Source organism: Myotis daubentonii, chromosome X (assembly GCF_963259705.1).
Source record: "Myotis daubentonii chromosome X, mMyoDau2.1, whole genome shotgun sequence".
Classification (NCBI taxonomy): domain Eukaryota; kingdom Metazoa; phylum Chordata; class Mammalia; order Chiroptera; family Vespertilionidae; genus Myotis; species Myotis daubentonii.
The window spans coordinates 41,035,009-41,060,720 of NC_081861.1; the positions used below are offsets into that span (position 1 = coordinate 41,035,009).

At 40.2% G+C, this 25,712-nt stretch overlaps 1 protein-coding gene across 1 annotated transcript in view; it reads right to left on the reverse strand.

Annotated features, from left to right (window-relative positions):
• Positions 1-1,863: 1,863 nt before the first annotated feature.
• IL13RA1 (interleukin 13 receptor subunit alpha 1) overlaps positions 1,864-25,712 on the reverse strand; it is a 67,573-nt gene continuing 43,724 nt past the window's right edge. The window contains exons 9-11 of the mRNA XM_059679484.1: positions 24,958-25,054; positions 21,717-21,801; positions 1,864-4,462 (exon numbers count right to left, since the gene is read on the reverse strand). Coding sequence (XP_059535467.1) covers positions 4,370-4,462; positions 21,717-21,801; positions 24,958-25,054 — 275 coding nt within the window. The 3' untranslated portion in view covers positions 1,864-4,369. The remainder of the gene's footprint in view (positions 4,463-21,716; positions 21,802-24,957; positions 25,055-25,712) is intronic.

Sequence of the window (25,712 nt, forward strand, 5' to 3'; positions counted from 1 at the left end):
AATTAAAAGGAGGTTTGTTGTTAAAAACAAAGCTACACCAATCTGAAGCTAGATTTCCAGAATCTTCTTGGAGCATTCTAGATAACAGAACTAACTTGACCAAGATCAGCATCCCCTACACACATCCTTGGGTTTGGATTCTATGAAAATTCAGAGTAATTAACATATGTGGTCTGGCTCAAGACCCACCCCTAGAGCTTAACACAAATGAGAAAAAAACCCTTCTGTAACATTCAAACCATTTTGCTGTATGTATAGAAAACATGAAACTACATCACCATTTCTTAAGAACACAGTTATTGAGAACTGATTTTCTTAGTCTCAAATCTAACCTGCTAATGTGATTAATTTGTAACTATGGGATCTCCCTTCATGTGTACCATGACAGCTTCCTTAAGTATACTCCATTTTAAGCTTAATATTAGAAAGGACCAGTTTTCCATTTCCTTTAATTATCACAACCACCATTTGCAAAAGCTGTACTAATATTAAACTAAGTGCATGGCCTTATCAGAAAAATAGCCATACTGAGAACAGCAGGGAAGCTTATCTTATCTAATAAAGAGGGAATATGCAAATTGATCACACAGTAATGGTCAAAATGGCTGCTCCCACAGCAGAGGTGGAGGTTTCCGTAACACAAGATGGCTGCGTCCACAGCAGAGGCCGAGTTCTCATAATGAGCCTTAATAAGCAATCAGCAGGGACCTGAGGCTGTGTGGCCCTGGGCCAGGGCAGGGGACCTGAGGCTGTGCCCCTGCGCCTGGTGGGGCTTGACAGGGAACCTCAGGCCACGCCTCCCTCCCCAGCACCAGGCCAGGGGACCTGACGCTGCACCCCACACCCGGCAGGGCTTGACAAGGGACCTCAGGCCATGCCCCCCACCCAGTGGGGCTTGACGGGGGACCTCAGGCCACACCCCCCACCCTGGTGCCAGGCTGGGGGACCTGAGGCTGCACCCCGCTCCATGTGGGGCTTAATAGGGAACCTCAGGCCATGGCCCCCGCCTGTGGGGCTTGACAGGAAACCTCAAGGCATGCCCCCTGCCCTGGCCTGGGCCAGGGAACCTCAGGCTGCGCACCCTGCCCTGGGCCAGGGGACCTCAAGGCGCATCCCCCTGCCTGGGCCAGGGAACCTCAGGCTGCGCCTCCCACCCCAGTGCAGGGCCAGGCGACCTGAAGCTGCACGCCCCCCCCCCCACACCCACCCAGTGGGGCTTGACAGGGGTGGGACTGTCCAGGTCTGGATCTAACCCAATGGGAGTGGGGCAGGCCAGGTCTGGGTCTCGCACGATTTCGAGGCACACATGGCTGGGTGGGGACTTGACTCTGGTTCCTGTGGCACACCCCAGACTCTGACAGGAGGAAGATTTTCATATACATTTTACTAATTTTCTTTCATCTCTGACACTTCTATTATAGATAAAGGGCAAATAGCAATATTAAAATATTTCCTCTAATGCCGAAACCGGTTTGGCTCAGTGGATAGAGCGTCGGCCTGCGGACTGAAAGGTCCCAGGTTCGATTCCAGTCAAGGGCATACCCCCAGTAGGAGATGTGCAGGAAGCAGCTGATCGATGTTTCTCTCTCATCGATGTTTCTAACTCTCTATCTCTCTCCCTTCCTCTCTGTAAAAAATCAATAAAATATATTAAAAAAAAAATAAAAAAAATAAATAAAATATTTCCTCTAATTAATTCCCTTTTAATGTGCACGAATTTTGTGCACCAGGTCACTAATGATAAATGATTGTAAGATAAAATAGCTGAGAAAATTTCACATTTATTCATTTAACTCCATTCTTTTCTGCCACCCACTATTCATTATACTTTCCCCAAAATAATACCAAAGGAAAACATTTGAGTGACATATAAAAAGACAATATTTATTTTATTCAAGCTTTTCTATAAGAAGTTAAACACAATGACCCCTAGTTGAAGGCATTACAAAAAATGTTAACATTGTTTCACATATCCCTTTAGTGCCCAGATGAAGAAAACACTTATCAGAATGAAAGAATAAGAATGTACATCCTTACAGTAGGTTTACTTAGGTATGCGGGGGGGAAAAATCCATATAGGTCAGACATAAAACAGTAATGAACCTACTAGTTTCCTACAGGTGATGAGAATCCCACTGGTGTACAGGATGGGGCAAAAGTACATTTACAGTTATGAGTACACAAAACACAGTTTATTTTTGTATTATTATTGTATTATTTTTCATATGAACAACTGTAAACCTACTTTTTCCCCACCCTGTATTAAAGTCTCCAAGAGCTCCCAAGTCCTGGGGATCATTCTTCAACAATTAAAAAACAGCCACAGCTAGCTAATCCCATAACTCACTGTCCCCTTTTCCCTCAACTATTTTACTACCCCCCCCCAAATACTATTTTACTGCTAAAAAAGGAGGATGAAAACAAAATACAATTTCCCCACTCCCAGGATGCATGACTATCAGCATCAGTAGCTCCTTGGGTAATAAGAATATCAAAGCACACCCTCACTGCATTGCCATCTAAATAGGGTAAGAGGAAAAATGGCTTTGGGTGAGGCATTTCAGTGTTCTGCTTCCCAGAATTATAAAAGGCCTGGCTAGGAAATAATCTCATTCCTACAAGGGAAAACCAAGTTTTGTTTGTTTGTTTTTTGTTTTTTTGTGTGTGTTTTTTGTGTTTTGTTTTGTTTTTTTTAGAAAACAGTAGAACAAAGTGGAACATCCATGCCTGTCTTCCAGGCTCAATCTGACCTCAAAAATAAAAGCACAGGGAGGCAACAGCTTGGCATCTACCCTTGCTCTGAACCCCAATTTTCTCAGAAAAGCTGGGGACACAGTGCTCCTCTTCTGCAGTGCAAGCAGGTTGCTACTTTTCCCCAAACCTGTGAGGAGCGGGGATCTCTGATCTTCCTTCCCCTAACAGCAGGAATTACAAGTAGCACCATCTGGTTAATACAAATGGTTGAACGTTTGGAGAATTGGTGATACAAATTTCTCAAGTTGCTACTAGTAATCTAAGTCTAGCTTTGTAAGGAGAGAAACACTAGGAAGGCAATATCATTTCCATACTTCTTTAAATTTGGAGGAAGTAGGGATAGGGGGAATATATGTTGTGGGGATGGGTGAGAATGGAACCCTAACATATGCAAAAAATGCATACAAACATTGGAACCTTGATGCTGGCTAGCTATACAAGACAAAACCAAATAACTATTTGTGACAGTAGGGAAAAGAGGGAAACACAACTATTCTTTTTATCAAGCAAATAGCAAAGTTCTAAGTGAAGATAATATCTCCATTCTATTTAGAAACTATGTAGAGAAATAGTAAATGCTGAAAACCTTCAAATAAATGTAGACCCACACAGAACTTACAAAATATGCAAGAACTTGTCATTGTTTCTCAGTCAACTCACACTTTACCTGAGATACAAATCACTCCCTGCTCCTCTAGGTATCTGAGCAGATTTATATTCTAATATCCATTGAAAGGGGAAATCAGGTGTGGGGACTAGGGAATTAAAAGGTCTGAAAAAGGACTGGTGGAGAAAAAGAAAGTGGTAAGAACTGAAGAGTGGCAACCAGGTTGTCAACCCTTAGATGGAGGTGCCTCACACCTGGGAGCCTAGCACAATCTGAACACATAGTAAATACTTGATTTGAGCAGTAGAGGTGAAGAAAAAACAGTATATCATTGGAGAATGCAGTGGTTCAAATACTAATACCCAGCAAGTCATTCTGCCTCTGCTGCCCTTAAAAGCCTGCAATGGCTCTGAAAGGTATTGGTAAAAGAAGCTGCCACTGTTTTTTCTGTGGTTGTCATCATCGTGGTCAACACTAATGTTTGGGCCTTTCAAAGTAGAGGAAAATGCTGCTGAAGGGAAAATGATTCCGGACCCTTACAATTTGATAGTCACAAACATTACTGAATGGGATCCCAAACAACAAATAACAGATTTTTTTTCAATTTTGTTTGCTAAATGGTCTCTGTGACTCAAGTTTGGCATTAGCATTTGCACCCCAAAATGAGTATACCCACAAATAAAATTTGTTGGTATTGTTTGACAAAACGAATACAAAGCAGGCATAGATCCTTAAGAAAGTTGTCACAACTCTTGATAAGATTAATTCTATTGGCATCATTGCTTTTTGCTTTGTCCCCTAGTTTGAAAACTTCACAAAAGATGCCTGCTTTTACAATTCAATGAGAATAACTCCCCTCTCTTCTCCAAGAAGCCCATTATTTTTAGTTTTTCGGTGAGTGACTCAACATAAAAGCCTATGGCTCTTATGAGCTGCCTGTTTTTAAATGGTCCAGTAGTTTCAGTTTCCATTTAACAAGTTCTCAGATTGAATGTTAAATGATCCCCATCACTGAGAGGTTCTCTTCAGGTTTTCTATCAGCACGACAGAATCGGTTTCTTCTTTGATTTGCTTCTCATAGATGTCATACTTCTTCCAGTGCTGGAAGAAAGGAAAAAACACAGACACGATGACTTTTCTAAATAATGTTCTTTCCCTGAGTACTCACAGCCAATGCTTATTTTTAACTTTACGTGCATAGAACCACGAATGTGTGTTTCCTGTTATGTGTTGTTGTTTTCTTTTTTGACCTAAGAATCTTCATATATTTGACCAATTAATGAAACAAAACAATCAGGAATTAACCTTAGAAAGAAAAAAAAAGCATGGGGTTGTTATGTGATATTGAATGGCCATCTTAAAAGAGAAACAAATTTAGACATATCCAAAATTGAAAACAAAGTCTTTTAAAGAAGAATAAAAGGGTGGTATACCTTTATTACTTCAAGTGTTTTAACCTTTGTTTTCTTACCACTCAAATTTGACCATTGCTCCAGAGACATATTGGGTTCAAAAAGTCAACTAGCATTTTAGTAAATGACAATATTAAATGTATCAAAAGTTTCAGTGCAGTTAAAACTTTTGAAAGACCTTGTATTAACAGTTCCACATAACACCATTTGCTAGAGCAGGGAATTATGCATAAGTTAAGCTCATCTTGAACTCAATTTAAGTGTGTCTCCTATGGTGAAAACCAATATCCTGGTCCTTGCCATCTTTACATATAAATCAAGGAAAAGGGTAAAACCTAAGCTCAGTACCCTCATCTGTAAAAGAAAGTTATTAGACTAAACCAAGGCTCAGCAAACTATGGTCTAAGAGCCAAAGCCAGTAGGCCACCTGTTTTATTAAATTTTATTGGAACATAGCCACACCTACTTTTTTCTGTATTATCTATGTCTGCTTTCATGCTACAACAGCAGAGTTGAGTTGCTGTGACAGACACAAAATGGCTTGCTAAGCCCAAAATATTTTACTCAACCCTCTTTATCCACAGGTTTCACATCCACAGATTTAACCAACACAGGATCAAAAACAGTATTTTCAACACAAGGTTGATAATCCATGCATGTGCAGGGCCAATGCAATGTTCTACGCGATCTTATATAAGGGACTTGTGCGTCCCAGAGTTTGGTATCTGTGGGAGGCCCTGGAACCAATCCTCCATGGACAACTGTACTACCTGGTCCTTTAAAGAAATAGTTTGCCACCCATCTTCCTAGATTATTTCTAGGCTCCTTTTCTGGTTTTACGTTTTATGGTTCTACAAGCCTCGGAAAGAAAATAGAAAGAAGAAAAACAGAAACAAGAGTAACAGTGGCCATTTAGCTGCCTCAGGTTGAGCAATTGGGGATGGACTGAGCAAGTAAAAACCATCCAGTCATAGAAAGCCTATGGAGGGATAAGTTGGGAAACAGTGCTTAAAACATCCAAATTAGAATGGAGAGAACCAAGATGGCGGCATAGGTTAACGCCAGAGTTTGCTGCCTTGAACAACTACTTCAAAAGTGAAACTAAAAGACTGAAGGGACATCACCCAGAACCACAGGAACGCTGGCTGAGTGGAAGTCCTACAACTAGGAGGAAAGAGAAACGCATACGGACACTCAGAGGAGGCGCAGTGCTGAAGTCAAATTCTGAGGTGCGGAGTGCGCGGAGCAGGCTGGCGGCAGAGGGCGCGGTTGGCGTTTTCAATCGGGAGGGAGTCGCAGACTCTGAGCTCCAGATACAGGCGAGTCTTTAGGGACCCAGACTCAAACGGGAGAAGCGGGACTGTCTGGCTTCGGTCAGAGCGAGTGCAGCTTTCTCTCCGAGCTTTGCAGCGGGTGCTGGGACTCAGAGAGGCAGAGCCCCTGGGGACAGGACTGAGAGCCGCCATAACTGCTCTCTCCGGCCCACCCTGTTGATCCCGTGCGACCTGCCCTGCCCAAGCCCTGCACAGAGGCATTTGCCGGATAGCCTCAGGCAAAGGCTAGATTAGCACCTCCCTAGAGGACAGAAGTTCTCTCACTGCAGACACAGCTGATTCTCATAGCCACTTGGCCTGGAGGTCAAACCCTCCCTGGTATTAGCTACAACAATCAAGGTTTAACTATAAGACTGCGAACAAAGACCACTAGGGGGTGCACCAAGGAAGCATAACAAAATGCGGAGACAAAGAAACAGGACAAAATTGTCAATGGAAGATATAGAGTTCAGAACCACACTTTTAAGGTCTCTCAAGAACTGTTTAGAATCCGCCGATAAACTTAATGAGATCTACAAGAAAACTAATGAGACCCTCAATGTTATGATGGGGAACCAACTAGAAATTAAGCATACATGGGCTGAAATAACGAATATTATACAGACTTCCGACAGCAGACCAGAGGAGCGCAAGAATCAAGTCAATGATTTGAAATGCGAGGAAGCAAAAAACACCCAACCGGAAAAGCAAAATGAAAAAAGAATCCAAAAATGCGAGGATAGTATAAGGAGCCTCTGGGACAGCTTCAAGCGTACCAACATCAGAATTATAGGGGTGCCAGAAGATGAGAGAGAGCAAGATATTGAAAACCTATTTGAAGAAATAATGACAGAAAACTTCCCCCACCTGGTGAAAGAAATGGACTTACAGGTCCAGGAAGCGCGGAGAACCCCAAACAAAAGGAATCCAAAGAGGACCACACCAAGACACATCATAATTAAAATGCCAAGAGCAAAAGATAAAGAGAGAATCTTAAAAACAGCAAGAGAAAGAAACTCAGTTACCTACAAGGGAATACCCATACGACTGTCAGCTGATTTCTCAACAGAAACTTTGCAGGCCAGAAGGGAGTGGCAAGAAATATTCAAAGTGATGAATACCAAGAACCTACAACCAAGATTACTTTATCCAGCAAAGCTATCATTCAGAATTGAAGGTCAGATAAAGAGCTTCACAGATAAGGAAAAGCTAAAGGAGTTCATCACCACCAAACCAGGATTATATGAAATGCTGAAAGGTATCCTTTAAGAAGAGGAAGAGGAAGAAAAAGCTAAAGATAGAAATTATGAACAACAAATATGCATCTATCAACAAGTGAATCTAAGAATCAAGTGAATAAATAATCTGATGAACAGAATGAACTGTTGATTATAATAGAATCAGGGACATAGAAAGGGAATGGACTGACTATTCTTGGGGGGGAAAGGGGTGTGGGAGATGCGGGAAGAGACTGGACAAAAATCGTGCACCTATGGATGAGGACAGTGGGTGGGGAGTGAGGGCAGAGGGTGGGGCGGGAACTGGGAGGAGGGGAGTTATGGGGGGGAAAAAAGAGGAACAAATGTAATAATCTGAACAATAAAGATTTAATTAAAAAAAAAACATCCAAATTAGTCTAAACAAATTATTTAACCCCGATGCTCCTGAAATAAGAAATATTGACAATTCCAAATGCTGACAAGGATCCAGGATAACTGAATGAATCTTTTATACATTGTTGGTGGAAATGTAAAATAGTACAGCCACTATGGAAAACAGTCTGAATGTTTCTTATAAAGCAAAACACATGCTTACTGCATGACTCAGAAATCCCAACCCCTAGTGTCTAACCACGAGAAATATGTCCACACAAAGACCTCTACACAAATGTTTATAGCAGCTTTATTAATAAAAGCTAAAAATGGAAGACAACCACAAATGTCCCTGAATAAATGAATGGTTAAATAAACTGTGGTACAGCCATATCATGGAATACTGCTCAATAATAGAAATAAACTATTGCTACACACAACAAGGTGGATGTCTCTTAAGTGCATTATGCTAATTAAAAAGGCAGACTCAAGAACTATGTACTGCATGATTTCATTTATATCACATTCTGAAAAGGTAACACTTTGGGGCATAAAACAGATTAGTGATTGCAAGAGTATAGGGTCAGGGACTGAGGATTGACTGTAAAGGGGCAAAAGGGAAGTTCTGGGGGGATGATGGAAATATCCTATATCTTGATTAGAGTTGTGGTTATAAAACTATATATTTCCTAAAACTCTTCCAACTATAAACTTTAAAAAGTAAGTTTTATTGTATGTAAATCAACAAACCTGATTTTTCTAAAATGAGAAATACACAGCTTTCTAATAAAAATCTGAAAAAAATATATATATAACCTTGAAATAATGGCTTATTTAATAAATGGCATGAAGACGACTGGCTAAGCATTTGAAAAATAAAGTTAAATCCTACCTCACAGCCTACATGGATAAATTCCCTATGGATCAAGATTGAAATCTAAAAATCAAGTAAGTAATAGAAAAATATATTGGACAACAATTATATAAATCTGAGTAGGAAAGGGATTTCTACACATAAAAAATAAAGGAAAATTTGATTGCATAAAAAAGAAAGAAATTTGTACATCATTAATGAGAAAAGCGGACACAGATGACAGGCCAAAGGATTAATATCCTATCTAATAAAAGAGAAACATGGTAATTGGCGTACGACCGATACCCTTCCCATTGGCTAATCAGCGAGATATGCAAATTAACTGTCAGCCAAGATGGCGGCCGGCAGCCAGGCAGCTTGAAACTAACATGAGGCTTGGTTGCCTCAGTGACGGAGGAAACCAACGTTCCCCGCCTGCCTGCCGCTGCCTCTGAGCTTGCAGTTTAAGAAACTCTGTAACAAATATGCCCAACTTCAGCCAGCAGATTCGCAACATTGTAAGCAAAGGCCAGAAACCTACTTTCAGCACCGGAGGGAGGCCGAAGAGCTGGAGCCAAGCCTCAAGCTAAAGCTGGCCCAGAATTAAAAAAAAAAAAAAAAAAAAAAAAAGGAAAAAAGGAGCGTTTGGGAGTTCAGTCACCCCCAGCCTGAAAACAGCCCTCAGCCCCTCACCCAGACTGGCCAGGCACCCCAGTGGGGACCCCCACCCTGATCCAGGACACCCTTCAGGGCAAACCAGCCAGCACCCACCCGTGCACCAGGCCTCAATCCTATATAGTAAAAGGGTAATATGCCTCCCAGCACCGGGATCAGCGTGACGGGGGCAGCACCCAAACCCCCTGATCGCCCTGCGGCTCTGTGTGTGACAGGGGGCGGGGCCCCAACCTCCCTATCCACCCTGCTCTGTGCCTGATAGGGGGGAGCTCCCCCCCCCACGGGCCCTGCTCTGTGTGTGACGGGGTAGAGCCATAACCTCCCCATCGGCCCTGCCCTGAGTGTGAGAGTGGCGGCGCCCCAACCCCCTGATCCGCCCTGCTCTGTGGGTGATAGAGGGCAGCACCCCAACCCCCTGATGGGCCCTGCTCTGTGCGTGACAGGGTACAGAGCCCCAACCCCCCTGATGGGCCCTGCTCTGTGTGTGACAGGGGGTTGCTCCACAACCTCCCCATCGACCCTGCCTTGAGTGTGACAGGGGGCGGCGCCCCAACTCCCCAATCAGCCCTGCTCTGAGCCCGACCAGGGGCTGCACCTAGGGATTGGGCCTGCCCTCTGCCACCCGGGAGCAGGCCTAAGCCAGCAGGTCGTTATCTCCTGAGGGGTCCCAGACTGCTAGAGGGCACAGGCCGGGCTGAGGGACCCCCCCTCCCCCCCCCGAGTGCACAAATTTTTGTGCACCGGGCCTCTAGTCTGATATATAAAAAAAGCTTTACAAATCATCAAAGAAAAGATGAATATTTCAGGGGAAATGTACAATGAACAAGAACTGTACAAAAGAATCAATTTAAGCTAAATAACATGAAAAAATATAAAAATTGATATGTAAAATTAAAACAAGATACCCTTTCCTCAGCTATCAAATTGGCAAGACTTTTTAAAAAATTATATTCAGGCAAAAGCATGGCAAAACAATCATTCAGACATACCACTGGTAGGTATATAAATTGGTACAACCTAGTCGTAAACTATAAATTAAGTTTATGAAAAGTTTAAATGACAGTATTCTAGTTCCCCCACTTCTTTACTATGAAGGAATCACTCCCTACATATGTAACCAGAGTGTCTAATAGGATATATTATATATTTTTATACAGCAGTAAAATAGATCCACCTCATCTTCTTTAATCTCTGGATGACAATTTGTCAATATCAATCAAAGGGTTTGAAGGCATATAATCTTCCTTGATCCAGCAATCTTACTTGTAACAATATATTCTAAGAATGTGATAGAATATATATGCTAATATTAGCTGTGGAATGATGCCTATAATAATGAAATTTAGAATTCATCTTAAAGCCCAATAATAGAGACTTGGTTAAGTACATTATAATATATTCACACAATGGAATGCTATTTAGCAATTGAAGAGTATAATATAGGACCAGGGTTGGCAAACTTTTTCTGTAAATGGCCAGATAATAAATATTTTCAGATTTGAAGGCCATAGAGTCTCTGTACCAGTAACTCAACTCTGCTGTCGTAGCATGGACACAGTCATAGATAACATATAAATGAATAGGCGTGACTGTGTTCCAACAAAACTTTATTTATAGACACTGAATTTTTCAATTTTATATCATTTTTAAGTATCATGATAGGATTCTTTTTTAGATTTTTTCTCAAATATTTAAAAGTATAAATAGCATTCTTAGTTTGCAGGCTGTACACAAATAAGTGGCAGGCAGCATTTGGCCTGTGGTGTATCATTTAGAGAGAAATCCTCGAACAAAAGTGGTGGTTGGCAGGGTGTGTGGTTTTTGTAATGTTTTTATTGATTTCAGATACAGGAAGGGAGAAGGAGAGAGAAAGATAGAAACATCAACGATGAGAGAGGATCATTGAACGGCTGCCTCCTGCACGTCCCACACTGGGGAATGTGCCCTGACTGGGAATTGAACCATGACCTCCTGGCTCATGGTTCATTGCTCAATTGCTGAGTCACTCCAGCCAGGCAGCAGGGTTTTTTAATCTCTCTAAATGCCACCATAAAAATCGCAAATAAAAAAGTTAAGTAGGAAAGCAAAACCGAAATCCATGTACATAATCTACAACAAAATCAGATGAAAATTATTCCCCCGTGAACTCCTAAATATGAGTAGATGGGGACAAATTAGAGATAGCTACAAGAGCAAAATGGTATCAGTTATGGAAGAGTTTGCAGCAAGAATCAGCAGGGCATGTGATAGACGTGAGAACTGTGAAATAACTCACTCAAACCTCAGCAAGCTAATTTATGAACAACAACTAAGACTGACAGGGATCTGCACCTTTAGATCCCTGATATTATTTTATCAGGGATCTGATAAAGAGTGACTGAGTGCAAGCAGTCCATGGTACAGCCAGGAGTTGCCTGGGCCCCATGAACTCTCAAAGCCATCTAAAACCCCCTTTCAAGGCAAAGTCCTATTCTGAGAAGAAAATGGTGGGAATAGACTTCACATGGGCCAGGAAAGGGACAAGAGAGATAAAATAGAAAATCCAGATAAAAGTAGAAGAGGCAGAAAGGAATTAGCTATAATTTTGAACAATTCTTAAAAATAACAGAAGATTGCCTGGACAGCATGGCTCAGTGGTTGAGCGTCGACCTATGAACCAAGAGGTCATGGTTTGATTCCTGGTCAGGGAATATGCCTAGATTGCAGGCTCGATCCCCAGTGTGGGGTGTGCAGGAGGCAGCTGATCAATGATTCTCTCTCATCTCTGATGTTTCTATCTCTCTCTCCCTCTCCCTTCCTCTCTGAAATCACTAAAAATATATTTTAAAATAACACAATAAAAGATGGAACTCTATAGCCATACAATTAGAAAAAAAAAAACCCACTATCCTAAATCAAGCCTCCTAAAACTTCAGGGAAATTTATTTCATGTAAAAATAAGCAACAGAATAATATCCTTACAGAATTAAAACGTGTCAGAAAGATATATCCACTAAAAATAATGAAAATTAAAATCTAATGTTTCAAAACTACATAAAACATATTAAGAAAAAGTTATATGATATGAAAGCATACATATAATATGGAAGAATATAAAAATTCAGAGTAAGAACTCAGACATGACATGATAAAATGCAGGAAAGAACAGTAAAATAATATCATTTCAGAAATGAAGACTAAGCTAGAAGAAACACAGGAGCAAATAAACACAACAGATAATATCTTAAAATAAACAGAAGATAAAAAGGTGGACTTTTAAAAATAATAATAAATAAAAAGAAATGAAGGTGCCCTAACCAGGATGGCTCAGATGGTTGGAACATTATCCCACGCACTGGAAGGTTGCACGTTCGATTCCTGGTCAGGGCACATGCCTAGGTGTGGGTTCGGTCCCGGGTTGGGACACCTAGGAAAACCTGGTCAGGGCACATATGAGAGGCAACTGATCAATGTTTCTCTCTCACATTGATGTTTCTCTCTCTCTCTCTAAAATGAAATATATCCTCAGGTAAGGATTTAAAAAAAAAGGAAGGAAGATGATAAAAATTATTCAAAGGATGTGGCAAATATCCAAGATGGGCAAAGAAAACAAGGGAACAGAATAACTAAAGTCTCTAAGTGAAGAAATTTTTACTAAAATTTTTAAAATCTGAAACTACATACTGAAAGGGCACACCATATGCCTTGAAAAATTAACCCAAAATGACCAACAACATCAAGTCATATTTTGGTAAAATTATTGGATTTTGAAGAAAAAAATCTTTTGACAACTAGACAAAAAACACCAAGTGTTTTAATACAGAAAGAAAATTATACTGTCAGCAGACTTTGGCAACATTTTATGCCAGAAGAAAACATATGACACATTTAAGATACCCAAGGCAAGAATGTGTGAGCAATAGATTTTATATCTAGCTAAAATTATTTTCAATTATTAATGCAGCAAACTCCATCAATGTGTAAATATTTTAGGGAAATGTTGGTCCTATGAATCCTTCCTGAGAAAACTTTAGAGCTTTAAACAAGCAAAACGACTGGAGAGACATAAAGACTGGTAGTGAGTATCAAATACATAACCACACAGATGAGGGCTATAAGAGCCACAATCCTATATAATAAAAGCGTAATATGCAAATCAACTGAATGGTGGAATGACCGGTCACTATGATACACACAGACCACCAGGGGGCAGACACTCAAAGGAGCTGCCCTCTGGTGGTCATTGTGCTCCCACAGGGGAAGCACCGCTCAGCCAGAAGCCAGGCTCATGGCTAGCAAGCGCAGCAGCGGTGGTGGGAGCCTCTTGTGCCTCTGTGGTTGCGCTAAGGACCCCTCAGGGGATGTCCGCCTGCCGGCTTAGGCCCACTCCCCAGGAACATCCCCCATGGGATCCCAGACTGCAAGAGGGTGGAGACCAGGCTGTCACCCCCCCCCAGTGCACGAATGTCATGCACCAGGCCTCTAGTATCTATCTCTCTATCTATCCATCTATCCTATATAATAAAAGGGTAATATGTAAATTGACCCTAACAGCAGAACAACTGGGAATGACTGGTCACTACGACACACACTGACCACCAGGGGGCAGATGCTCAATGCAGGAGCTGCCCCGTGGTGGACAGTGCACTCCCACAGGGGGAGCTCTGCTCAGCCACAAGCCAGGCTGATGGCTGCCAGTACAGCAGTGGTGGTGAGAGCCTCTCCCGCCTCCTCAGAAGCACTAAGGATGTCCGACTGCACCTGAGGCCTGCTCCCAGCTGGCAGGGGAGTGGTTAGGGGGTGATCAGGCTGGCAGGGGAGTGGTTAGGGGGTGGCTGGCAGGGGAGTGGTTAGGGGGTGATCAGGCTGGCAGGCAGAAACGGTTAGGGGCAGTCAGGCAGGCAGGCAGGTGAGTGGTTGGGAGCCAGCAGTCCTGGATTGTGAGAGGGATGTCCGACTCCTGAGGTGTCCCAGATTGGAGAGGGTGCAGGCTGGGCTGAGGGACACCCCCCCTCAGTGCATGAATTTCATGCACTAGGCTTCTAGTAGTATGTAGTGGCCTTACACATTGTAAATGTAGATACTGGACAACTTTGAAAATGGGGAGAACATGGAAAAATTGCTCTTTTCAATAATCATTAAAAATTATTGTCAAAAGTTCAGAAATTCCTTTAGCTTCACCTATTTCTTTCCCATCTGTAAATTCAAATAAAATGAAATATGAGCACTTTATTAAAACATATTATATGATTAGTTAAAAGTGTGGAGTGGAATATCAGGATGTCTGGGTTCAAATCAGATACTCATTGGTTAAATTTGGATCCTATCTCTGCTGTGTACTAGCAGTATAACCTTGAGCAAGTTACACATAATACCTCATTTTCGTGCCTCATTTTCGTCACCTGTATAACGGAGATAATAGGTATTGTAGATGAGGATAAATTAATGAGTGAAGTACCTCAAGAAGTGTCTGATACACAGTAAAAGTTCTATAAGTATGAACTATTACTATTGTTGGTATTGCCATTTCTCTATGTTGTTCACATAACATTAAATTCAGTTATGTATGGGTGGTAGGATTAAGAGTGACTTTATTTTTCTCTTTTGATAATCTATATTTCTAATTTCTCTATAATAAATATATATTGTTTTAAAAGAAATCATTTTAATTTTTTTAAATGTACCCTGAACATTATACTTTCATTGGTTTCTGGACACGAGACCCAATGCTTCGCTATATTGGACAGGAATAAAGCAATCTGTTCCAGTGAGGTGAACAATGCAGCAGAAAAGGCTTCTAAGGATCCACTCATTTTTTCAATTGCCTGTTCTCATTTCTGAAACTTGGGTACTCTAATTTTCACTGACCATTAGCATCATGGCCTTTTCCTGAGCAGCGTTTCTATGACTATGGCCATGTACAGTAAAAGGAACAAAGGGACAGGCTCTGACCTATTCTTCAATTTTGTAAATTATGTCAGTCTAATTTTAAAATTAACTGGGGAATTTACATGCATATATACATGGCCCATGGACACAGACAGTGCTATGGTGAAGGTCTGGGAAGGGCGGGTGCGGGGTGTAGGGGGGTCAATGGGGAAAAAAACAAAGTGGATATCTGTAACAATTTCAACAATAAAGGTAAATGCTAAAAATTACCTGTAGAAAAAATAAGTCCACAAAATTACCAGTTCATAATTCAATTCTCACACTGCCGATTTTTTAAAACAAGGTAATCAACAATGACCAAAGGTGGAAAACAGCATACATGAAAAAAAAAAACAGTATTTAGGAGGCTAACACAACTGACTTTTAGTTGTAAGTCATCTAATCCCAGAAAAAATAGTGTTATAGAGGCTTTTATATTTTAAAGTAATAAATACATTTCATAGGATACTGGAACATCAACTCTCAATTTAGGAGTACTTTCAAGATTTGTTTATTTCCCACAGTGAATTTTCCATAGAAATGAAGTGGGTTTCACGCACCTAAGCATCATGCCAAACACAGGTCTTTTGTATACAAGTCAAGCAATTACATGCCCCAGTCTTCTTTGGATCAACATTCACAATAGAAAGTTGTACAATATGAACTGTAGGTTCCCATGCCTTAAAACCATTGCAGCTTCAAAAAGAACTGTGGAACCATTTGAGGTGGCTAATAATCCAACCCCTCACTTTAAAAATTGATAGTTAAAAGGAAGAATTAAACATGTATCATGCCTTTCGAGCAGCAACTAAATTTCAGAACAACCAAAGAGTCCAGTTGATGACTGAAATCAGTGCTTTATAGAAATGTACCATCTTACAAATGTAGATTAAATAACTGATGAGGAAAAGCATTATTTCACAACCCTAATGAAATTAGTGATTCAAGCAAGTATATCAACTGGCATAAAAAGCATTAGCTGAAGAGTTAACGGGTGCAAGCATACCACCACACAGACTATCTTCAGGTGGCATTGGCGGGGGAGGGATAAGTGTAGATGGCAGGAGGGGACATGGTGTTGTCTTAAATGCAGTGGTCAATCTTAGCTTCACTAACAGTGGGAATATTAACTATCTGCTTCTTGACAATTGGGACAGTTGGAAATTTTTAAAATTGGACTGAATATTAGATGATATTGAGAAATAAATAATGCTTAGCCCTAGCTGGTTTGGCTCAGTGGATGGAGCATCGGCCTGCAAACTAAAGGGTCCCAGGTTCGATTCCAATCAAGTGCACATGCCTGGGTTGTGGACTCGATCCCCATTAGGGGGTGTGTAGGAGACAGCCAATCAATGATTTTCTCTCATCATTGATGTTTCTATCTCTCTCTCCCTATCCCTTCCTCTCTGAAATCAATTAAAAAATATATAATAAAAAAGAAAGAATTCTTAAAGTGTGATTATGCTATTTTTCACCATCCTATATAATAAAAGGCTAATATGCAAATTGACCAAACAGCAGAATGACCAGTTGCTATGATGCACACTGACCACCAGGGGGCAGACACTCCATGCAGGAGCTTCCCCCTGGTGGTCAGTGCGCTCCCATAGGGGGAGCGCCGCTCAGCCAGAAGTCAGACTCACAGCTGCCGAGTGTAGCAGCGGATTCCGCAGCAGTGCTAAGGATGTCTGACTGCCTGCCAGCTTAGGCCCACTTCCTACAGGAACATCCCCTGAGGGTTCCCGGACTGCGAGAAGGTGCAGGCTGGGCTGAGGGACCCCACCCACCCTGAGTGCACAAATTTTGTGCATCGGGCCTCTAGTACAGGATAATATTCTTAGTTTTTAAAGATATCTACTGAGGTTAAAAAAAATCAACAATATTTTGAAGTCAATTCCCAAGTTAAAAAGCTGCTTTCCAATTAGGAATGCAAAATTGGCACAATATTGAAAACATCATTGGTTTCCAAGAAGTAGAGGAAGAATAGATAATTTTTGTGGATGAAAAAGACGCAAAGGAGAAGCAATCAATCCCCTGTGTGTATCCCCACAATATGGCCAACAGCCCAATTAGTCACAGAGAAAAGACAAACAGCAATGAACAGGAAGAAATGCTGTTGGCCAAAATGTTACTAAGGTGATGAACAAAACATTATCAAAACACTATAAACCTTAAGGAAAATGACACAAATTTAATTTATTTGTGGCCACACCTAAATGACTTTTTAAAAAATAAACTAACATCAGCAATATTGGTTTTTTAAAAATATATTTTTATTGATTTCAGAGAGAAAGGGAGAGGGAGAGAGATATAGAAACATCAATGGCGACAGAATCATTGATCGGCTGCCTCCTGCACGCCCCCTACTGGGGATCGAGCCTACAACCCAGGCATGTGCCCTTACTGGAATCAAACCTGGGACCCTTCAGTCCGAGGCTGATGCTCTATCCACTGAGCCAAACCAGCTAGGGCCTAAATGACTTTTTAAAAGAACTACTGATGGTGTAGTGTGGAAGAAAAACATATTTAGAAAGGGCATGGAATATTTCTTTGGATTATGAGTCAGTAATTTAGGTTATAATGGCTTCTCATTCAGGCTCTGTAATTATCTATGGACTAATCCTTAGAAATTTATCTGTAGCCCCCAATGTCCCCATCTCTCAAGTGAAGGGCTAGGACTAGAATCTAGAGTTTTAAAATTTTATAATTAAAGAAATATAATTAACCATGTAAACATCCAACTCATTAGGTGACCTCTAGGGCCACATTCATTTTAGAATTTGATGATTCTGGAAATAATAAGATCAGTATTTCTGTTAGATACGCAGTTCATTTTGGGAAGATTACTGCCATGTAAAGAAAGAAAATTGTTCATTTGGTTAAAAAGGAAACATGAAAATTTGTTCTTTACCCTATCCCCAGTCTGGCATTTTTATTAGTTTTAAATATGGATTTTATTTAATGGTCTGCAACCATCACAAATAAAAAAACATCATATGCTTTAAGTAGTCCATCTTGTCTGTGCATCCATTTCACTAAATTATAGCATTATCTGACTCATTGGGACAACATATTATCCTCTAGACAGCAAATTGAAAAAAAACAATTTCCCATTTCTGAGAAAGATAATTGATCTGATTTTGTTGTCAATGTTATCATCATTCACTCTACCACCCAGGCTTGAGATCTTGAAATTATTTTTTACTCTCTCCCGTCTTTCATCACCCACACAGAGTCACCAAGTCTAATGAGTTTCCGTTAATGTCTCTTGCATCAATTTCCTCTGCTGCCACCCTGGCTCTAGTCCCTATTATCTCTCAGACCTGGATGACTACAATACTCTCTGTTGCCTTAATAACTTATACAGGGTTTCTTTTTATCATAAAAGTAATACATGTTCATTACAGACAATTTGGAAATTTCAGAAAGGTAGAGGGAATGATATCCACAGTCCCTTTGCCAGAGTTGATCATTTTGACCCATTTCCCACCACTCATCGCTCTATGTATATATTCATTCATTTTTAAAAATTAGGATTATAATACAGTACACATTTATAATATGTTTCTTACTTTTATATCATAAATATTTTACTATGACATTAAATGCTTTGAAAACCTAACTTCTAAAAAACTAATTTCACTGCTGATGTTTTATTCGTTTCTAATTTTTCATGTTAGAAACAAATGCTGCATTGACACTCCTTGGCCATTGCTGGATTATTTCCTTAAAATGGATTCTTAAAAGTATACTTACAAGATCAAAGATTCTTGTTACAATTTACCAAGTTGTTCTCCAGCAGGAATATATACTATTTTACAGGATCCCCAGCAGTGCATTAAAAGTCCATTTCCCCATCCTCTTGTTAACACTGGCTATTATCACTTTTTAGAAATTTATTAGGCTGTAAATTTATATCTCATCTATGCTTTGGTTGGCATAACTTGTGTGTATTAGTGAGTCCAAACATGTTTTCACAGATATTGGGCATTTGTGTTATGGCACTTTGACTGGTCTTCATTCTGATAACAGGGGTAGCAAACTCAAATGCATTTTAAGGATTTGGCATGTTAGGTCATCGTGTGAAACCACAGTGGGAATTAGGAATGGAGTGTGTGCCCTGCTTACGATTCCAATTTGAAAAAATTTAAATACATCACACTGGCCAAACAAAACATCTATGGGGCAAATTCAGGACTAGGTTCCCATGCTAGTGCCTCCCCTCTTTAATCCATTCTCTCCTGACTATTGTCAGAATGACATTCCTAATACCTTCCCATATAAGGCCAGCCATAATGTAACTCTACATCTTTTTCTCAGTACTCCCCTATCGCAACCTTCTACTTCTATCATAGAGAACTCTTTGAAGAGGGTGATGTTCTTGAGGACAAGCACTCTATCTTACAAGAGGCAATGCAGCACAGTGGAAAGAGAGAACTCTGGAATGAGATAGTCCTGGGTCAAATCCCACCTAACCTTTACCTACTAGCTGTGTAACCTCAGTAAAGTTACTTAACCTTGCTGAGGCTCCATTTCCTCATCTGTAAAATGGTATTAACAGCACCTACACCACAGGGTGGTTATGAGCATTCAATAAGGGAATGAAGGAAAGCACTTAGTACACTACCTGGCACATAATAAATGGCAACAGTGATTTTCAGAGTCTAGCCTAGAGACTATCTTGCCAGGATAGGAATCATCTGTGGGCTCCTATCAAATATACAAACTCCTGGGCCCCATCCCAGACCTGCTGAATCAGAATTTATAGAGCCAGGGCCCAGGATTCTATGTTGTTACTAGTTCTGGTTGATAGGGACCCAACTAAGGTTGAAGAACCACTGGTTGCCATATTCACCTCAATTACAGTGTACAATCTCCTTCTCAGGTAGCTAACTCTGGACCTACCTGCGGTGCTCTACCCTCCAGGGTCTGGCAGAGTTACCCACTATCTATGACCATGACTTGGTGGAAAAGTGATCCAAATGAATTGTCCTCGGCTAGCATGGCAGCCTTCCTGACCTTCCTTCCCTAGCCACATATCTTCACTGCCACTGTGAATCACTCATTATTACAAAAATTGTTTGGGGGCTAAAGATAAATGCAAAGTATTATGAAAATATTATCACTAGTACTTACTAAGCATCTATAATGTGTCAGGCACACTTAGTGGTCTTTATGTATTAAATTAATTTAATCCACATAACGCCATGAGGCAGGTGTTATCATTACCTCCTGTTCATAAATGGAAAAACGGAGGCACAGGGAGGTTAAGGAAGTTATCTAAGGTCAAGTAGACAGTAAATGCCACAACAGAGATTTGAATCCAGACAATCTGACTCCAGAGCCCAGGCTATTATCTACTATGCTGAACTGCTTCCCTAAATTAACTGCTTTATCCCAGATATTACTAATTTAAGATACACATGATAATATAATATTGATATTTATTTCATTTAATGTCTTCATTATTTTATTTGGGTGAATGTATTTATCAGAGAAACTTTAAACCCCTTTGATCCCATAAGGTCTTATGTTTTCTAGCCACAAATGCTAACATGAGAGTTTGCAGCAAACTAACTATAACAGTTGGGGTGGTTTGCTTTATTTCCATGCATTCAGAGGCCAGTTTTCCAGACCACAGCATGAGCAAAATCTATTTCAATTGTTTACCCTATTTTTCTATTTCCACAAATCAAGCTGTAAAAATTATCCAGGAGTCAGAGCCTTGCCTATTAGGCTAGTTTCATAACAGAGGCTCTCCCCCCACCCCCCGCAGGTTTGGATCAAATATGTCCCCTATCCCAGAGAGAGAATGAAGCCAAATGATATGAGACGGACAGAGTATTCTCGGGACTTCTTAAATGCTATGTGTGGACTGAGATACATTTTCAATAAGCTCTTCATTAATATTTTAAACAAAATGTAATTTCAAATAACCAGTTTTGAAATGTAACTCTAGTCCAGCTGGTGTGGCTCACTGGTTGAGCATTGACCCATGAACCAAGAGGTTGCTGGTTTGATTCCCGGTCAGGGCATATGCCCGGGTTTCGAACTTGGTCCCCAGTGGGGGGCGTGCAGGAGGCAGCCAATCAATGATGTTTCTTTCTAATCAATGCTTCTATCTCTCTATCCCTTTCCCTTCCTCTCTAAAAAGCAATAAAAAAATATTTTTAAAAAAGAAATGTAATTCTGAAACATGCTACAACATGGATGCACCTTGAAAACATTATGCTAAGTGGAAGAAGCTAGACATAAAAGGGCACATAATGAAGGATTCCGCTTATATGAGGTACCTAGAATAGGCAAATTCAGAAACACAGAAAGTAGAATAGAGGTTACTAGGACGGGCTGGGGGGAATGGGGAGTTATGGTTTAATGGGCACAGTTTCTGTTTGGGATGATGAAAAGTTCTGGAAATAGTGATGATGGTTGCACAACATTATAAATGTACTTAATGCCATTGAATTGTACACTTAAAAATGGTTAAAATCGTAAATTTTAATATACATATATATATTATATATATTATATATCAAAGTTAAAACAAATCCCACAGCCTCCCCCCAAAAAAACAATTTTGAATCTCATGGAGTCAGAGCTTACCAGGGTGTCATCATTTTGGTCTCCAAACATTTCTTTAAAAATCTTGCCAGGATCAGGAATTGGAGGGAATATAATGATCTTGAGCCTTTAAGAAAACAGAGACATTTTTTACCAAATCTTTCACCCCATAGGTACATCATACTTAAATACAGCATATTAAAAGGCTTGGACAGCCTGGCTAGTGTGGCTCAATGGTTGAGTGTCGACCCATGAATCAGGAGGTCATGGTTCCATCCCCATCAGGGTACATGCCCGGGTTGCATGTTCAGACCCCAGCAGGGGACGTGCAGGAGGCAGCTGATCAATGATTCTCTCTCACCATTGATGTTTCTATCCCTCTCTTCTTCTCCCTTCCTCTCTCTGAAATCAGTAAAAACATATTTTTTTAAAAAAAGAAAGAAGAAGGCTTGGACTGAAGACATGGTATGCAAATGATCTATAGTGATAGAGCAGTTGTGAAGAAATTTCTAAAACAAGCTGAGAAATCAATGTCTAAATAGGATCAAGTATGGGTGGAGAAAGGAGACTTTCAGGATAGGCAGACTTACTTATACCCTACCATTTAAAAATTTTTACAGCTTTATTGAGATATACTTGACAAATAATTGTATATATTTGAGGTGTATATACAATGCGATGCTTTGACATATGTATATATTGTGAAATGAGCACCACAATCAATCTAGCTAACATTCATCACCTCACATAATTATGATTGTGTGTGTGATGTGATACCCTATCATTTAATAATAATGCTTTAGTTTTCATATATCAGATGGAAGCTTGCTATTAATAATTTTGGAAAACATAATATTGTATTCCTAAAACAGGGTAAATTACTCCTTTTCTGTCTTTTTTTTACTTCTCTGCTCTATTTTTACATGGAGATGGTGGATTACCTTATCTCTGAGGTCTCTACACATTGGTGTGCCCCAGGGGTCAGCCTTTTGTCCTCTTTATCTCCCTCACTTTATGAGCACTTTCTTTTCTTTTCTTTTTTTGGTCATTTTTTTATTGTTTAAAGTATTACAAATAGAAGTACTTTAAACAATAAAGTACATATGTCTCCTTTTTTTCCAATTGAACTTCCCCATGCACTCACCCCTTCCCAGTGTCTTGTGTCCATTGGTTATGCTCATATGCATGAGCACTTTCTTTACATCTTAGTGCTTTAAATCCATTCACATGCCAAGGGCTCCCAAAATTCTAACTCCAGCCCAGACCTCTCTTAAACTCCAGATTCATGTATACAGCTACCTATTTAACATCTCTACTGGGATATCTAATAGGCATCTCAAACTTAAGTTCAAAACTGAAGTTCTCACCTTTACATTAAAGCCAGCTCTCCTCACAAATTTCTCTATCATGTACACAGTAAATGGATCCAGCATTCACTTAGTTGGCTGAAGCCAAAAATCTCGAGTTATGCTTGAATTTTCAATTTCCCCCACATCTCCACAGAGAAGCATTCATCAGCTAGTGCTATCAATTCTATCTTCAAAATATATCTCACATCAGACCAGTTCTTACTACTTCCATTGCCAACACCTAGCCTAGGCTACCCTCACCTTTCCCTTCAGACCCTGCAATATCTTCTAATCTGCTGCTTCTATGCTTGCCCATTCTTCACTCAGCAACTATAGTGATCTTTTGTGACAGTAAATCACACTCTCCAATGTTTCCCCCTTATGCTTAAGATAAAATCTAATTTCTTGCCATGGCCTACGTGATCTAGCCCTGCCACCTCTCCAGCCTCATCTCCTGTCACTCTCTCCCTTGCACACTTTACTCCAATAAGACACACAAAGCTCATCCCAGCCTTGGGAGCCTTTGCACTTACTGTTCCCTTGGCCTGGAATACTCTTTCTCTGAATATCTAGCCCAGGGGTCCTCAAACTTTTTAAACAGGGGGCTAGTTCACTGTCCCTCAGACCGTATGAGGGCCGCACTATAGTTTAAAAAAAAACTATGAACAAATTCCTATGCACACTGCACATATCTTATTTTGAAGTAAAAAAACAAAACGGGAACAAATACAATATTTGTATTTGCATGTGGCCCGCGGGCCGTAGTTTGAGGACCCCTGGTCTAGCCTTTCTCCACATCACCCCATAACTTTACTACTCACTATGTGAAGTCATAGTATTTGTGACTTGTTATCTATCTATCTATCTATCTATCTATATCTATATCTAATTTAATTTGTTTTATATATACAGGGTATCCCCCCAAAATGTATACATACTTTACCAGCTGATAGCTCATGTTTGAAAATGAAATGTATTTTAATAAACACTGCCTTTATAATTGTTTAAAGTGTGTGTATACATTTTTGGGACTATATATATATTCATCCCCCTAGAACAGGAGTGGGCAAACTTTTTGACTCGAGGGCCACAATGGGTTCTTAAACTGGACCGGAGGGCCGGAACAAAAGCATGGATGGAGTGTTTGTGTGAACTAATATAAATTCAAAGTAAACATCATTACATAAAAGGGTATGGTCTTTTTTTTTTTTAGTTTTATTCATTTCAAACGGGCCGGATCCGGCCCGCGGGCTGTAGTTTGCCCACGGCTGCCCTAGAATGTAGATAGGGACTTTGTCCTGTTCACTGCTGTAATGCCAGCAATGAGGACAGTGACTGGCACATAAATAGGCACTCAATAAATGTACGTTGAATAACTATTGACATAATGATAAAATATTGGTTTAGACCCAGCTTAATAACCTTATCTGAACCATAGGTATTTACTGAAAGAGCAAATGATGGCACCAGACTAGTCCCTATAGTGAAATAGAGAAGGGAAAACATTCTCAAGGAATGAATACTGCAACATGGTGAAGCTCTTTCCTACAGCATTAAGTAGCAACATGCTTTGCATTCATACCAGACAAGTCATTTAATGAACAATAGTTTCCATTTTTAAAACCTCATTCCAACAGCTACCAACTGTCAATAAATTAGACATCTGAAAGGGTAGAGTGAACATAAGTCCTAGCAACAATTCTAAACACATGCAAAGAAAGTAGTGCCTGAGCAGAGCCTGGAAAGCTCAACTAACACTTCCCTCACCATAAAATGGGCATAATGATACCTCTTTGCCATGCCATACTATCAAAAGTCAGTTATAACCCAAATGCTTTTAATACACTAGGCAAACATCAAACACCCACACAGAGTAATAACCATAGCAACCAGGCTAGCAGAAACTGTCAAGCCTGCCTGGGCAGCTGCCTTACCTTTTTAGATAAAGCAGAAGGACTATGATTGCACCTGCAACAATGATTGGAATGATGAGTAACATGATGGTATAGAGTGTTGGATTGGTCTTCTTACCTGGAAAATGGAAAGCAAACAGAAAGATATGAGAAATAAAATTCTTTTAGAAATAAACCAAGCAACAGCTCTATTAGAGTAGTGAGGTCACAGATATTTCTGCCCTCTGCCCCAAACTATTTTCCAAAACCCTTCAATTAACTTATCCTCTGTTATCTTAAGAGTGGGGGGAGGTCTTGCTCTAGTGCCCAAAATTCCATGAATGAATGAACACCTTAAAAATTATCTGAAACCAAGATATTGCAACAGGTTTCAGACACTATTAACAAAGATGTTATATCAGTTAAACACATCATCTCATTAACAGTGACTATCTTTTCTTATTGGTTACTTAATACTATTAGAACACCTAAAATAATCCTAACAACAACTAGCACTACTACTATTCTTAATTTAGCACCTACTATATGTGTGATACCATACTAGGTGCTTCTACATGTGTATATCTATGCTACAGAAATAGATAATACTGTCTCCCATTTATACAGATGAGAAGGGCAAGGCTCAGAGCAGTTTACTAGCTTGTCCCTAAGGGTTTAGTAAGTGATGGAGTCAAGCCTCAAATTCAGCACTATCCAAATTCAAAGTCTTGAATTTAATGCCTTGTTACACCTAACACGTGAACTATATGTCTATTTATTTGCTTATCTTTTCCACT